This window comes from Melopsittacus undulatus, chromosome 6 (assembly GCF_012275295.1).
Source record: "Melopsittacus undulatus isolate bMelUnd1 chromosome 6, bMelUnd1.mat.Z, whole genome shotgun sequence".
NCBI classification, from domain to species: Eukaryota; Metazoa; Chordata; class Aves; order Psittaciformes; family Psittaculidae; genus Melopsittacus; species Melopsittacus undulatus.
This window is the reverse complement of record NC_047532.1, coordinates 52,394,156-52,408,820: the sequence shown is the minus strand read 5'-3', so window position 1 is coordinate 52,408,820 and position 14,665 is coordinate 52,394,156. Positions and strand designations below refer to the sequence as shown.

The 14,665-nt window shown below is 37.5% G+C and overlaps 1 protein-coding gene across 3 annotated transcripts in view; it reads right to left on the bottom strand.

Moving 5' to 3' along the window:
* Positions 1 to 1,314: 1,314 nt before the first annotated feature.
* RALGPS2 (Ral GEF with PH domain and SH3 binding motif 2) overlaps positions 1,315 to 14,665 on the bottom strand; it is a 120,115-nt gene continuing 106,764 nt past the window's right edge. For all 3 annotated transcript variants that reach the window (XM_005150197.3, XM_013129354.3, XM_031050209.2), the window contains 4 exons: positions 14,330 to 14,422; positions 6,802 to 6,907; positions 5,278 to 5,369; positions 1,315 to 2,990 (listed from right to left, as the gene is read on the bottom strand). In XM_005150197.3, the coding sequence (XP_005150254.1) occupies positions 2,961 to 2,990; positions 5,278 to 5,369; positions 6,802 to 6,907; positions 14,330 to 14,422 (321 nt within the window). In that variant the 3' untranslated portion in view covers positions 1,315 to 2,960. The remainder of the gene's footprint in view (positions 2,991 to 5,277; positions 5,370 to 6,801; positions 6,908 to 14,329; positions 14,423 to 14,665) is intronic.

Below are 14,665 nucleotides of genomic sequence, written 5' to 3'. Positions count from 1 at the left end.
ACCTGAATACCATGAGCTTGTTGCTGTCCTTGTTTCCTCAGCACTGGTTTTAATTATTTGTATTTTTAATCCCTTTTTTAAAAAGGGTGTTACTACATTCTTTACAGTGTATTTGACTGGCCTGAGTCTTTACGAAGCTTAGCTGAGGCAGCTCTTCCTCAGGGAACAACACCACCACCTCCTGAGCACCATTTATCTCAAAATATGTAACACTTCAGTATTTCTGTGTTGCCCTGCAGGACTACTTGGCTACATATAAGATAAACAATAGGAAGTACTGAACTACTCATTGTAACAAGTGCCAATAATGTTTTCCATGTTGTCATTATTCACTCCATTTACTCTGGCTACATATTTTAAGTAACTACTCCTACAATATTCAGTATCTCCCACAAAATTGAGCATATCTGAGGGTAGAAAAGCACGGAAGAGTAGGAGGGCCAAGAACAGTGGAAGCTGGTAACAGCAACAATTCACTAAATAATGATTTGTGAACCTTCTTGCCAAAAAACTCTAACTCAAAACAGCTGGAAAAAAAAAATAAAAATTAAACACCACTTTCTGACCTGGCTCTGTCTTTGGCAAAGCTGTGTGATGTCAGGCTGTGGCTCCCAGCTCCCTCTCACTAACAGAACAGATAACAGTTATGCAGCAATGAACTTATAATAGCTTATTTAAAAATTCAAAATCCACAGGCTATTTTCCAAAATGCTTAAAGAAGTACACACATTGTTAAAGAAACAGTTGTTGAGAAGAACACACATTAAGTATTTTTTAAAACAGAAAAAACTCCAAAATTAAAGTTGTGCAAAGTCTACTATTGTAACACTGCTGTCTATGAAGGTGGTGTCTTTACTATACACCCAACATGGGTAAGCTTGGGAGATGTGTGAATTACAGACGTCTCAGCCCAAGTAACCCCTTCTGAAAATGAGTGACTTCAGGATCAGAACAGCCTATTCACTCCCCATCAGAAAAACAACGAATTGCAAAGGGACTCAAATTCCCATGGTGCTTGTGGTGTAATTCTGACAGAAGGATCCTTGCTACCAACAGCCAATTGACAAGAACAATTATTGGAAACAAACCAGCCTATTACTCTTTATTCTACATCACTAAGTAGCTGAAGTTTGTTGTGGTTTTGTTTGTTTGTTTTACAATGAGATTTAATTATCCTTTTTTTGTCCCACTTCCCCCTCCTCCCCTCTTTCTCCCCCAAAACAATAATTTCAAGAGATCAATCTAACTCTGGAAAAAAAAACCCCAAAAATTAATTTATAGGCTTCTACTAAAATGCAATAAACAAACTGTACATTTTCAAAATAATAACTACTAGTAGAAACCTTTATTAGATAGTTAGAGAACTCTGCCACAGACTAGTAGGTAGCTTATTTCTTTTTAAAAAGGAGTATTCATGGTGGAATCTGCAGGCATATTTACAGCCACTAAACCACAATGTCAATGGAACAGTTACTACTTTTTCACAGACTTCAGAGTTCTGACATCAGAGTCATATTTTGGACAATGTCTCCTTGCTTTACAAAGATCGCATTTTTGAAGAGTACACAAAGACTAATCATTCAGGAAACTATATCTAGGTGACGTCAAGGAAACCCAAATAAAGCACGAATCAGAGTCTTAAGCATAAAACACACATAAAGCATAGCTCCCTTTTTACAATCATAATGTTTTTCTCTGAGAGAATTTTCAGTGACCAACAATTATGCCTGTCAAGGGTGGAATTTTCAGTCCCACATCTTTTCTCTCCTTAGGTTACCCTACCTTCTAATATATCAATTATTTGTCTGGAGACCAGAAGAGTTTCTTTATGTAAGGTCTGCTTTAGGCCATGTTATCAGCACCACACAACGTCAACTATTTTGACCAAGACAGATACTAAAAAACAGTTATTGTCAAATGAGAACATGAAAGCTTGAAATTGTGCCTCTATCTTTTTAAAATGGAGATCTTAAGTGATACCATGAAACACCATATACTAACAGTGGTCCCTAACTGATAATTAACAGGTACCCAGAGAAGTAAAATGTCTCAGTGAGCTATACCCAGGTGTTTGGTTCTTTTGTCATTCAACCTTTGCATGTAAAAGGAGTGACAGGTATAGAAACAAATGGGAAGAAAACATTCAGTTCCAACCCTACAGTGCTTTCAGGTTTGTCTCTTACACACACGCACCTTGACCACCCAAAACACGTGCACTACATTTTTAACACGGAATTAGGTAACAACGTACCAAAAAAATTTTGGTGTGTAAGTGCTCAGCCTTTGTGCCACTTGTAGGGAATACGGCTCCCATACAGTACTAAGGTTTGCAAGCTTATTGCTACTTAAGCTTGCAGTGGTTAACATTTCTTATACTTGTAGGTCTGAGAGAAATAACATTGCTCCAGGCTAAATGTGCCTGGGACAAGCTCCCATCGACAACTCCTGGTACAAACAACATATCTAGAACGTGTAGTACCTCTTTTACCTGGTTCATACATAGCTTTTGACACAAGTCTTAAATACCAGTTTACTTGTTTTCTTAAGAATGCCTAAAAAGGTGAGTTATTTTCAAAATTAGTATAAAGTTAAAAGAAACTCAAACTAGCTACAATCTATTATCTATTTAACTCAAGCACAGCACCGCCAGAAGTTTCACACACACTATTTGGTGTTTCATGTTGTTCCTCCTTTCACTCTTTAAGGCAGTGGTTTCCACAGGTCAGTTCAGAGAACATAATGAAGCATGGTCCATGGCAATTCTTGTTGTAACTCCATTTTTAATTCGGGGGATTCTACTCCCCAACCATCAGTGGCTTTGTTCAGGGCTCCAGAGTTCAGAGATCGAGTTGACAGGCTCTGTTCTGGCACAGAATACAGCTGGCACGTTTGTCACCAGGACCTCATTCTCAATTATGAGATGGTTTAAATTGTTCTTTTTTTTGTTTTGAATTAAGCTATTATTCAAAGGTCATCAAGTTGGCAGGAACCTGAAAGCAAAAATAGAGCAGATTCAGTCTGGGTAGCAGCTAACTACACCCCACCATTTCACGGACTAGTCACCTGTTTAAATGTATATCATTAATGCTTGTACTGTCTCCAAGCAACAGGAGGAAGAACATAATTATCATTCAGCAGTACAAATATACTTAGAGCTGAAGAAAACCAAGGTATAACCAAAATATTCAGCTGCTGTGTGGTTTATAATTTTATATATATTGTCAGAAATCTTATTAATTTTGATGATGCTTAAGATTTGTCAGCAAAACAACCTTAGCATGATATATCTCAGCACCAAACTACACAAGCAGAACTCACTTGAGTCCCACCTACAGAATTCTTGGCACAGAGGTCAGTGATTGATGTAGGCCTTCTAGTATTTTTAAGACTAATTAAAAAAAAACAAGGCATAAACACTTGCCTGGGCTTTTTCCATAGGAAACCTGAATGCCTGCTGTAGACATGACCCCCTTTCATGAAGATTAAAGCTAGTTTGCATTACATTAGTTTATATCCCCATCTTCTTCCCATCAGGAATTTGCCTGACAGCAACATCTCTTGTTTACTCAGGTTATTAAAGAGCCACCAAATTCCAGATGACTTTCAATAAATACTCAGTTTGGTCAGATTTGAAGCATGAATTTCTTATTTTGCATGTATTTTTCTTGAGTACCTCCCATATGAAGACAGGCTGAGAAAGTTGGGGCTGCTCAGCCTGGAGAAGAGAAGGCTGCGTGGAGACCTCATAGCAGCCTCCCAGTATCTGAAGGGGGCCCACAAGCATACCAGGGAGGGACTCTTCATTAGGGACTGTAGCGATAGGACAAGGGGGAATTGGTTTAAAATCAAACAGCAGAAGTTCAGGTTGGATATAAGGAAGAAGTTCTTTAATGTGAGGGTGGTGAGGCACTGGAACTGGTTGCCCAAAGAAGTGGTAAATGCTCCATCCCTGGCAGTGCTCAAGGCCAGGTTGGACAGAGCCTTGGGCAACATGATCTTGTGTGAGACATCCCTGTTCATAGCAGAGGGTTGGAACTAAATGATCTTAAGATCCTTCCCAATCCTAACCATTCTATGATTCAGCACTTACCTGTAGAAACAAGAATGATCAACTGGGCTAAAGTTCCATCATTATAATTAAAAAAAAAAACAACCAAACAAAAAAGTTCCCAATATTATTCAAAACTGGGTAGGTTTCTATACTCTATTGAAAGCACACTTAAACACCTAAACTTTCTTAGGGAGTCATACTGTTGACAAGCAAACGAGATCTTTCATTGTAAATAGTACCTTAAGGCATTCCTCTAGGGAAAACACTGCTCAGGAGTCAAATCACAATCAAGAGAGAAAAACTTTTACAGGATTTCCAACCCCCTTCCCCATTTGGTAAACCAGACTTTTACACCCTAATGTCTGTGGAGCGCTGTTTCTTCTATGGGAGCAACTATGCTGCAAGAACCCATATAGTACAACTATACAACCTGCCAGGAAACAGAAAATATGCAACAAATGATGGTAGCAGGGTTTTTTGCCTTTCAGTGGAAGTTGGTTTGTTGTGGTTTGTTTCTTCGTTTTGTTTTGGTTTTTTTTCCTTTAACTAATCCTCCCCTGCTTTTTTTCTTTTAAAATCTCCTTCACTTATCTTCACTTTGCTGTCATATTTTCCACAGGAAGCTTCACTAAGATCCTTAAGCCTGCTGTGTTTGCACAAGCTAGGGGCTGAATGCTTTAAATAAGTTTGCATTAAATAGTATTGTTAAGCCTTACTGAATAAAAGCTGTCCTCAGAGGGCAGTTTTCAGGCTTGCCTGGAAGTCATCGCTTGCTTGCAAATTCTTTGCCACTATTCCCACATTCTCCAGCCAGGAACATAGCAACACAGAGGAACTTCCTCTCCTTCACACTTATACTTTTGAATGCTAAGGTTTACTGCTTTTTATATAACTGTATAATAGCCTTTCTAAAACAGGCAATGACAAAGATACTGCTACTCAGACATATTTTAGAGCATTCCCTCCATTCCCCCAATTACCTTAAAGTAGCCTCAAGATAGCCCCAAATCTTTCTTCATTACCACAGAAACTCTTGAGGACTTGTTTGCAAAAGGACAAACAGGAAAGCTAAGGCAAATCAACAGGCATGTGAAATTGATGTACATGCTACTCAGAGTAGATTGCTCTTCATACAAAGCTATCAGTCACAGCTTCGTCATCTTGAAGACTTATCTGTTCTGAGGTCATAATAGCTCATGTTCCTTTTTTCAACACCTTGCTCTCACCTGTTGTCTGTTGCTTTGGCAGGCAGCACTCAGGTGTTTAAACCAGAGCATTGCATTCATTCTGTTTCCAGCTTGAAATTTGTACGAATTTCCTAAATGAGAAAGGGACAGAAAAAAACTGATAAAGAAACATAAACAATCCTACATATTTAAAATCCTACTCATACTCAAATACCTCTGAACTAAAACATTATGTAAAGACTTAATAGCAGAAGGGTCACATAACTTCATACTTTGGCATAGGTGCAACTTAATTGTTTGGCCTAGTGTGAAAGAAGTTTCAGCTCACCTGCCTTCTTTTTCAACATTCTAAATTTCAACTAATACCAGTGAAAGTGAGGAAAGAACAAAACATTCTGAGATCCCTACGACAAAAATGTTTTTGTTCAATGACATTATTGCAATTTGCTAATAATATTTCATATTTTTTTAAGGAAGTGCAAGATAGCACTGAAATACACTGTATAAAGTTGGATTTGAAAATATTTTAAGACTGTTCCTAAAATATCAGTACATTTCAGACTATTATTTTCAGTGTCTGGTGTTACACAGTTCTTGCTTAGGCTCAGAAAGACCAGATACGACAAAAACATTTCATGTTGTTATTACTGAGCTTAAGCAGACCAATATTCATAATTTACACCACATATCAGTGGTACTAGAATAGATACTTGGGAATAAAATATACTAATTCTTGAAGTAGACAAGGCAGTCAACAACATTGAGCAAATTATTTTCTTTCTGCCTAGCTGAAGGGCCATGGTCAAGGTCTGTAGTGACAGGACAAGGGGTAATGGATTCAAACTTAAAGAGGGGAGATTTAGGTTAGATACAAGGAAGAAGTTCTTTACTGTGAGAGTGGTGAGGCACTGGAATGGGTTGTCCAGGGAAGCTGTGAATGCTTAATCTTTGGCAGTGTTCAAGACCAGGTTAGACAGGGCCTTGAGAAACCTGGTCTAGTGGAAGGTGTCCCTGCCGATGGCAGGGGATTGGAACTGGATGATCTTAAGGTCTTTTCAAATCCAAACCATTCTATGAGTCACACTGGAGTAATGGAAATCAAGGCTTCTCTGCAAAACTGTCAAGATCTCTAGGAGTTTTCCTCCTTGTAAGAGCACTACATTTGAACAGATGGTTTGGGTTTTTTCATTTGGAGAGTAGACTGGTCAAGTACCTAGTGTTAGCTAAACACTGAACTTGCTTTCATTGTTACTTACATTTTCACATATGTGAAAATGCCTCTGAGTGGTCTAAACATAGCTTAAAAGAATGCAGATGAATACTTGCAACAGAAGCACAACTGGAGTTATTAGTTCGGAGAGTTCTTAGAACTCAATGTAGACTAAGGATTCTCCACAGACAATTGTTCCCATAGTATTCTAAAGGCACACATGACATGTTTCAGAGCAGGTGAACAGGTGAAAAATAACATAATTCCAATTTATTTTAGTTGCTTATGAATGCCTCAGCAAAGCAAATGTTTATTCTGAGGATCCCTGCATTATTGGTGCTAGCATTGCTTACCCTTCTCAGAATCAGTCAATAAGAAGAGATCTGGATGCTCAGGGTCATCTGCCATCATCACCATCCAGCCCACCACTGACACATTCTTACTTGGTGTGGATTTGAACTGCAAATACAAGCAGAGACCAACTGAAGTAAAACAAGAAGCTTTAGCCAGAGAGAATACACTACACAGAACAAGCACACAAAAGGGCAGTTCTTCTCAGTGCAACTCTTTCAAGACATGGAATAACTTCAGAGGAAGCACAGCACTTCTTAAAATTAAGAATGTTATGAATTTTGTATGGAATTGGTGAAAACAGAGCTTAGTACAATGAATGATATTCAAAACAAACGAAAAGCAGCACCAGAATCTGCTGAAATGTAGCAACAGACATATAAACTGTACTGTATGAAAACAATAGCATTCCTGACGCTATTGCACATGTGTAGTATGTTCTAGTGCAAAAAAAGGGCATTAACAAAGCAAAGCTAATCCCTCTACTGTTAACAAACAGCAGAATTAAACTTGTCTGTGCCATAATTATTCAAACTTAACATGTGTTAAGTATTATAAAAGACTGTAATTAGATGAGTCCTGTGAACAAGATAACACAACTGCGCAATTAAATATATGACCTGATGAACGAAATGGATCAAATGGGGGCGTAGATTCAATAAGCAAGTGCACAGAATACAATATGCTCATTTATCAACAAGACTCTCAAAATTACCTGTTTTTCCTGTTCAAAGTGCTACTCACACACTTACAACTTAGGCCTCTTATAAGTACAATACCTGTCTCTGCCACACTAGCCTCTCTTAGTCCCATTCTCCTTTTCATTCACCTGGTCAGTATTATTTGCTAATTGTCAGGCTTCTCCCCTCAGTTACAGGCTCCTAGCCCATGAAATCCAACCCATTTCCAAACCACAAGGTTCCTTCTCCCTGGTCTCCTTGTTTACCTATTAGTAGATCCTCACAAATCACCTCTCAGTACCTGCTCAGGTGTTCCCATTCACTCCCCAATACCTAATTCATTCAGTTTCTCCCAACTCTCTGGTTGCCAGATCTGATCTCTTCTTCCTACATTCACGGATCTGTCAGATTTTTCATCAGTCCTAGCACTCTTACCCTCTGCAGTGCTTTACCTCACTTCTCTGCCAAGGAGAGGTCCAACTCTGCTATAGGTCCTCATCAGATGTGTCTTCCTCCGGTCTTGTGAAATCTCTATTCTAACCTCTTTCTTAGTACAGCAATTTTGACCTTTCTTTATTTACATTATTAGAAATGATAAAGCTAAAACTAATGACCTTTAAAGTCATTAAAATAAATTTATACTTCTAGAGTACTTTAATTCTCCATATTAACACCACATAGCAGATTTACAACATTAAATATAAAATGTCTTTTGTTTCATTTTAGAGACATTGCTTTACTATTACAAACCTAGAACTCTGGTACAACAAAAAACCCTTTACTGCTAAGAAACTTGAGAGCATAACAAGTAATGTGAGAGTTTATAAGAATATTCTCTATACAGGAATATAATTACTTTATAAGTAAAATTCCACTGTGAGTCTAATGCCAGTTATCTATGGCCACAGATTAACTGGAGACCTTGAATATCCAGGTAAGTTTATCTGTCTGGGGCTTGTGCAACAGGCTACGTTAGAACTTTAAATGAACAAATATTTCCCATTTGATCAACATTTGAAACAAAAAATATTTTACGCAAGTTCAAAATAATTTAAGAGTCCAGTCTCTCTGTACGTTATAAACATCTGAATGCATCATCTCTGTACTGCCCTCTTTTTGTTGCTATAGTTACACCTGGAGGAACCATTCCAAGTTCCTACCAGTCAAGTTCAGCTGACCTTTATCTAATATTAGTGGAAATATAAAAGCTTGGAAATTTTGAAGGGATGGTTGTACAGATAGCTTAAGCATAAGAGTGATGGTGATTGTTCTTAGGAGAGACCTGCCTGCCAGACTTCAAAATGGATGCCCTTTTTTTTGCTATAACTAAGGCTAAAACTATGGGAAAACACTAATCCTCATAAACCCCATAGAACTATATATATTAAAGTTAAGTAACTCTACTGCCTTTGGAAGGTAGACAGATTTGCTAACAGCTCATAAGAAAAGTAAATTGTAAAGCTCTATCAGACAACATCACATCTTTCCAAATGGAAACTAAAATTCCTTTGAAAATTCCAGTTAGTGACAAAAATCATTAAGGAATTTTATCTGAAAGCAGGAATAAAGACAGGGAAAGGGAATAATAATAAAAAAAATACAGCTTATGAGTTCTTAAAGGACTTGCTATGGACCCACTGAAGACATTGCCTCGAAAAATAAAGATGGCACAGCTCACACTTACAAGGGATCTGCAAAATGCAAACTTCCAAGTAGTCCTACAAAGCATTATTAGATAATTTTCCCAGAGGTTGAAATTTGATTCACAAGTGGTTTTAACAGGCTACAGATCAACAACATACCTCTTAAACTGCACTCCTTTCTAGAGTTTCATGAAAACATTTGCACTTTCCTATGTTAGCTATATATCATAACAGTAGGTATACAATATATAAAAGTGCCATGCAATCAAAATTGCTAGAGCTTGCTTGTTTTTGCACTTTATTCAAAACAATTAGCTAATCATGGTACTTCTCCAAAAAGTAAAAAGCTCCACACCAGGAAAGTGTTTCCCGCCAGCATCAATCCATCGTCACTTAAAACACATGTCAGTTTTCCATCCCTGTGCAGGGCTGAATTTGCATGCCATGTTTACATAGTCCCCCAGGGCAGTTCACTCCCCACTGACGCGCAGAGCCTTGCTAACAGCAAGTCTGCTTTGTTCACATGAAGGGAATGAAAGCTTCATTGTAATTTAATGTTCCTCGTTCCTCTTCACTTTTTTTTTTACATAAGCCACTGGAATGACCTCTTATAATACACATATAAAAACTATACAGCTCTATTACTAGGCTTCACATAACCGATTTCTTATTGTCATTCTGAGCTCAAAGGCTTTTATACATCTTTAAAACAAAACCTCTGAATTCACCTGTGAACAGACTTTTTACTCCAACCTTTTGGCACCTACAGATCCCTCTGGTTCTCCTGCTGAGATTTTACAGCTTTCTAATATTCAAATAATTTCCTTGGTGGCTGAACATACTTCCTAGGATGACAGCATTCTTTATCAGGGTATTTCAGTGAAAGTGCCTGAACAACAACTATCAAGTTGTCTAGAGTGCCAATAAATGGGTCTAATTCTGAATTCAGTGGAAGGCTTGGAATGAACAAGGGTTCATGCTCAAGCATGAAGCCTCAAAAAGCCCCTGTTACTTTTCCAAGTACTTACAAACATGGAAGAATCTCTCATGCATGCTATGCTGTCACAAAATCTGGTGAGATTCTTCCACCTCAATCACTATAAACAGATGGATTTTTTTTTATAGGCATACTCACATTTTCCAGGGTGAATGCTTTATGTAAGACTAATTCTAAGTTGGCTATTTTTTATTATTGTCCTTTTCTGAAGGTGCACAAGTGTTACAGTTCTATCACACAATCTCATTTGTGGCTACCGTTTCAGCATACGAGAGAAAACCTTCAGCATTCGAGACACACTCCTCCCTCGTTCTGCTGTACCACATCTCTGGGCTCTCAAGTTCACATGCTCATTACAGACAATTTTACAGTACTGTAGTAAAAACTGAAGCCTCTTCAAGACTTAAAATGCAAAGCTCATTATGATCAGTATTTCTTAGTAGACACAGCAAAAGAAAGTTTGTCACATCCAGGTATCTACAGCATCCTCTTTCCTCTTGACTAGATTCACATGTAGAACACACACTACACTGGATGCACTCCTTTGTCTTCAATCACAGGCTTGAGAAGAGTTGATTTGCCCATGTCTATAAGGGATGGGATTTCTTGCACTTTTTGCTGGATTACATTGAGATTTTTATGAAGTAATTTTCCAAAGAGGTTGGCTGTTGAGAGCTTGGAAGAGCTTTTAGTGTCAGTGCATTCCAAGTTCTCAGTCTCAGCTGCCTTGAGCAATAGCAGCAGCAGAATGGTCAAAAGCATGCGTGTAATCAAGACACATTCACCATGAGAGTTCTAAGCCAGGAAACTTTATATAGCAGACTGACTTTTTTGTTGCCAACGTTCCTTTCCATGTTACAGAGGCCTTGAGAAAGGAAGCTGAAAAGACAAGATGTTTACATGGCTCCAGAAGATGCTTGGAATATTTTACCTATGTAAATCTCAAATGTATCAATCTGAAAACCAAACATGATTCAAAGTAGACAGCATTATCCTTTTTATCCATTAAAGCTGGGCAGTAACAAAACAAAACATAGATCTACCCTCAAATATATATATATATATTTTCTCTTCAGAATGTACCTCTTGGTAATACCAGTGGATTTGTATAGTGACCTTATACCCATGCACTAGCTAGATATAGAGGGCTGACCACACACAGCTTATTCTCTATTGAGGAACTTTTTTTTTGAAAATGCAACCAAATGTGAATTAAAACATGACATTTGAAGAGGCATCTTCACAGACTGCAGAACAAAAGCTGAGGTTTTGGGCTATAACTCTGTAGTGAAATGTATAGAAAAATAAGCCATCAATACCTAGGCTAAAATTAGAACATAGATAGACCACCTGAACAAAGTTACTGACCACCTCTTACTAAGCTGTCTATTAAACTGGAGTCTCTCTCCCTAATCCACCAACTTCAGTCTGTCACAGCAGTTACAAGGTTATTTTCCACCTTAACTTCAGCCTAAAGATAATACTCTGTGTTATAATAATCTCTGGAGCATAAGTATGTGTGCATGCACTGTGAACTATTTATTTCAGTGAAAGACAATCCAGACTGTAGCTAAGAGGTATTACATTATTTTAACCATGACTGTACTTCAGAAAACACACAGAAGATCCAAGCTTCATAATATCCTTTGAAAACACAAACAGAATAAAATACATTTGCTGCCCCAAAAAGCTAAAAGCAAGTCTTCAGCTGTGTACAGACAATGCCCAGGTTGCACTGAATAGTTCAGTACAGTCTCACAGAGCCAACTGTAAAAGAAAAAAAAAAAAAAAGCATCTGCTGTAGCCATCGTTGCTTTTTAATACCGCTCCTCCATCTCTCTTTCCTGGGAAATGCATTGCTCAAACTCGGCTCTGTATTTGTAAGCCGTATGGCTGGCAGACTTCTAACTCTGCCAGCATTATGGACTCGAATGTCTCCTAGTCTCTATCTGCAAACTTCATTATTGGTCTGGCACATTCTTCGACAAACAAACAGAACGTAAGGATGTGAGACAGATTACAGCTTCCTAGGGACTAGTCTCTATTCACTAGTAGTTTGGTTGTAAGTATCACCATGCATCAGTGACTTGGGGAATATTAAAAGTTAGTTCCATCAGTTCAGAAAATAATTTTTGAAGAGCATTCTAAATGGGTATGACTGCATTTCATGACAAAAGCTTCTGTTTCAAGACAAAGGCTTTTGCAGTCAGAGACTCAAGAGGATCAGATACCAGTCTTGAATGCTTACATTTATTACTTTTTTACTTCATTCACTTTTTCTAAAGGAACGGCAGGACCACTTAAATGATTAAAATGTTATTGTGAAGGAAACATGTATGCAAACTGACCACAAAAATTCAATATACTTAATTTCCAAAGAATAAAATTACCAGCTACACAATTTTTCCAAGTTCTCTAAACCCATATGTTACTTAGATTGTTTTAAAACATTTATGCACAATACTGAAAAAGCTTATGATTTAATAGGTACAACTATGATAAAGTCTACCATCATACAGTACTTTGACAGGCAGTAGACAAGAGAGTCTCACAAATACACATTCTATTCTTAAAAGAAAACAAAACGCAATTTTGGCATAAAGCCTAAAGGCATCACATCATAACAGGACCCTGAAGTCTGACATTACAAAAAAATTTCTTTTCCATTTCTCAATGTTTCCAGAAAAAAACAAGGAACCAACTGCTAGAGAAATAATGCCAGCACAAGTTCCCTCTTGGTTCTTTCTTCTTCATTTGCTTTAATACTTTGTATTTCTGCTCATGATAGTTTACAAGTCTGCTCTTTCCAACTACCTTTACTTTTAATGAGACAGACTCCATCCATAAAGTTTTCACTGATACCAGAGGCAAACACACCCAAATACACAGTTCTCTAAAGACACCCAGGAAACAGGATGCTTGGTTAACAGGCCTTTGGTCTGGGCTAGTATTGTCTTAATTTGGAAGACAAATCGAGTAGGATCAGTTTAGATCTCACCTAAGAAATGACAGTCAGTAGGGGCGGGACTACTGAAGAGGATGAAGGCAAAGAAACTATGTAAACATTTCTACAAATAATTAGCTCATTAAACTACTTTGAGTATCAGGATACTGTTTCCTAATAAGCTACTTTCAATAAGAGTGTAAAATACTCAGGGTTTTTGTCCATTAAGACAAAATTACACACAAGCTTTCCATACAGTAAATCCAAATATCCAGGAATATACTAGTCAGAAATCTTAGGCTCCAGATCTCTCTCCATAAAAATCTTAAGATAAAAAAATCAGTATTTTGTAGAAAAAAAAAGAAGGAAAAAAAAAGAAAAAGGCCACTAACAAGGATTCTAGAAGCACATCTCAGTTTATAAAATTACACGGGCTTTATGCAAAGCATTTTTCAGTGAGCATTGCCATAAATTAGTCTGAAACACTGGCCAAGGCAACTCCAAGTAGTGGTTCCGAGTAGCGAATAAACTTGGAAAAAGATCCAACTATCTCAGATTTTACAAACTTTCTTAATAGAATCTCTGGTGGCATCCCCTTCCATTGTAATTAACCAGCAAAACCAGGAAGTATGCACACTGTAACATCCCTGGAACATCTACAGAAAATCTTTTTACTATTTTCCCACATACGCAAAGTCTTATTAGCTTCTTTCTTATTAGCTTCTTTCAAATAAAGCTGCAGCAAATAAATGGAAAGCCAGCACCATATGATCTGCTAGCTTTCTGCTTAACATGAAGTGTTCTGTACTCTGTTGTACTTAACAGATTACAGGATTACATAGGAAAAAAAAAAAGCAGTCTAATTTTACCACAGATATGAAATCAGTACATGCTTAAATGTCATACATTTCCGCATCAATGTTTGTTTAGATTTCAAGTAGGAACAAACTATGGCAACACTCAGATATAATAAGAAGATATGACTTCTATCTTAGAAAAGCAGACAGACCAAATGATATAGTTCCTTCCCTTATAGAACAACAAATTCAAAGAGACACATGGCATATGCAAAGCAGATGTTCTTGGTGTAGCATATAAACCAAGCATGGTATTTCCATTAAGGCATATCCATAGGAGGTGACTGATTGGAAGACAAGATAGTGCAGACTAAAAATCATGCAAGTCCGGAACTATTTTCAGTGTTTACATCAGGAAATAACATTTTAATGTTGGCAGATGATACTGGAATATGTCTGGTTTACATACATGTTTTCTCTCTGTAGCCTTCAGAGATTTTGCAGCGTAGTAAAAGAGCTGGGTTCCACATAGTGCTACCCAATATTTTGTCCAAGATGCTACCTAGAGAGAAAAGAATAAAACCCAAAAGTGCAACAGATTAGTGAAATATTTCATAATACTGAGCTGTAAAATATCAGGCATCATCCTGCAAGAACATGACGGCACTAACTGCCCAGCCAACTGTCAGCCATGTTTCCAAAACTGCTGTTTCTAGTTATTTGTGTAGGACTCTGAATGCATTAAAAATCTAGGAAGCAGAAAGAACATGTGCTTTTCTCACTAATCTGAGAAAAGAATTCTGCA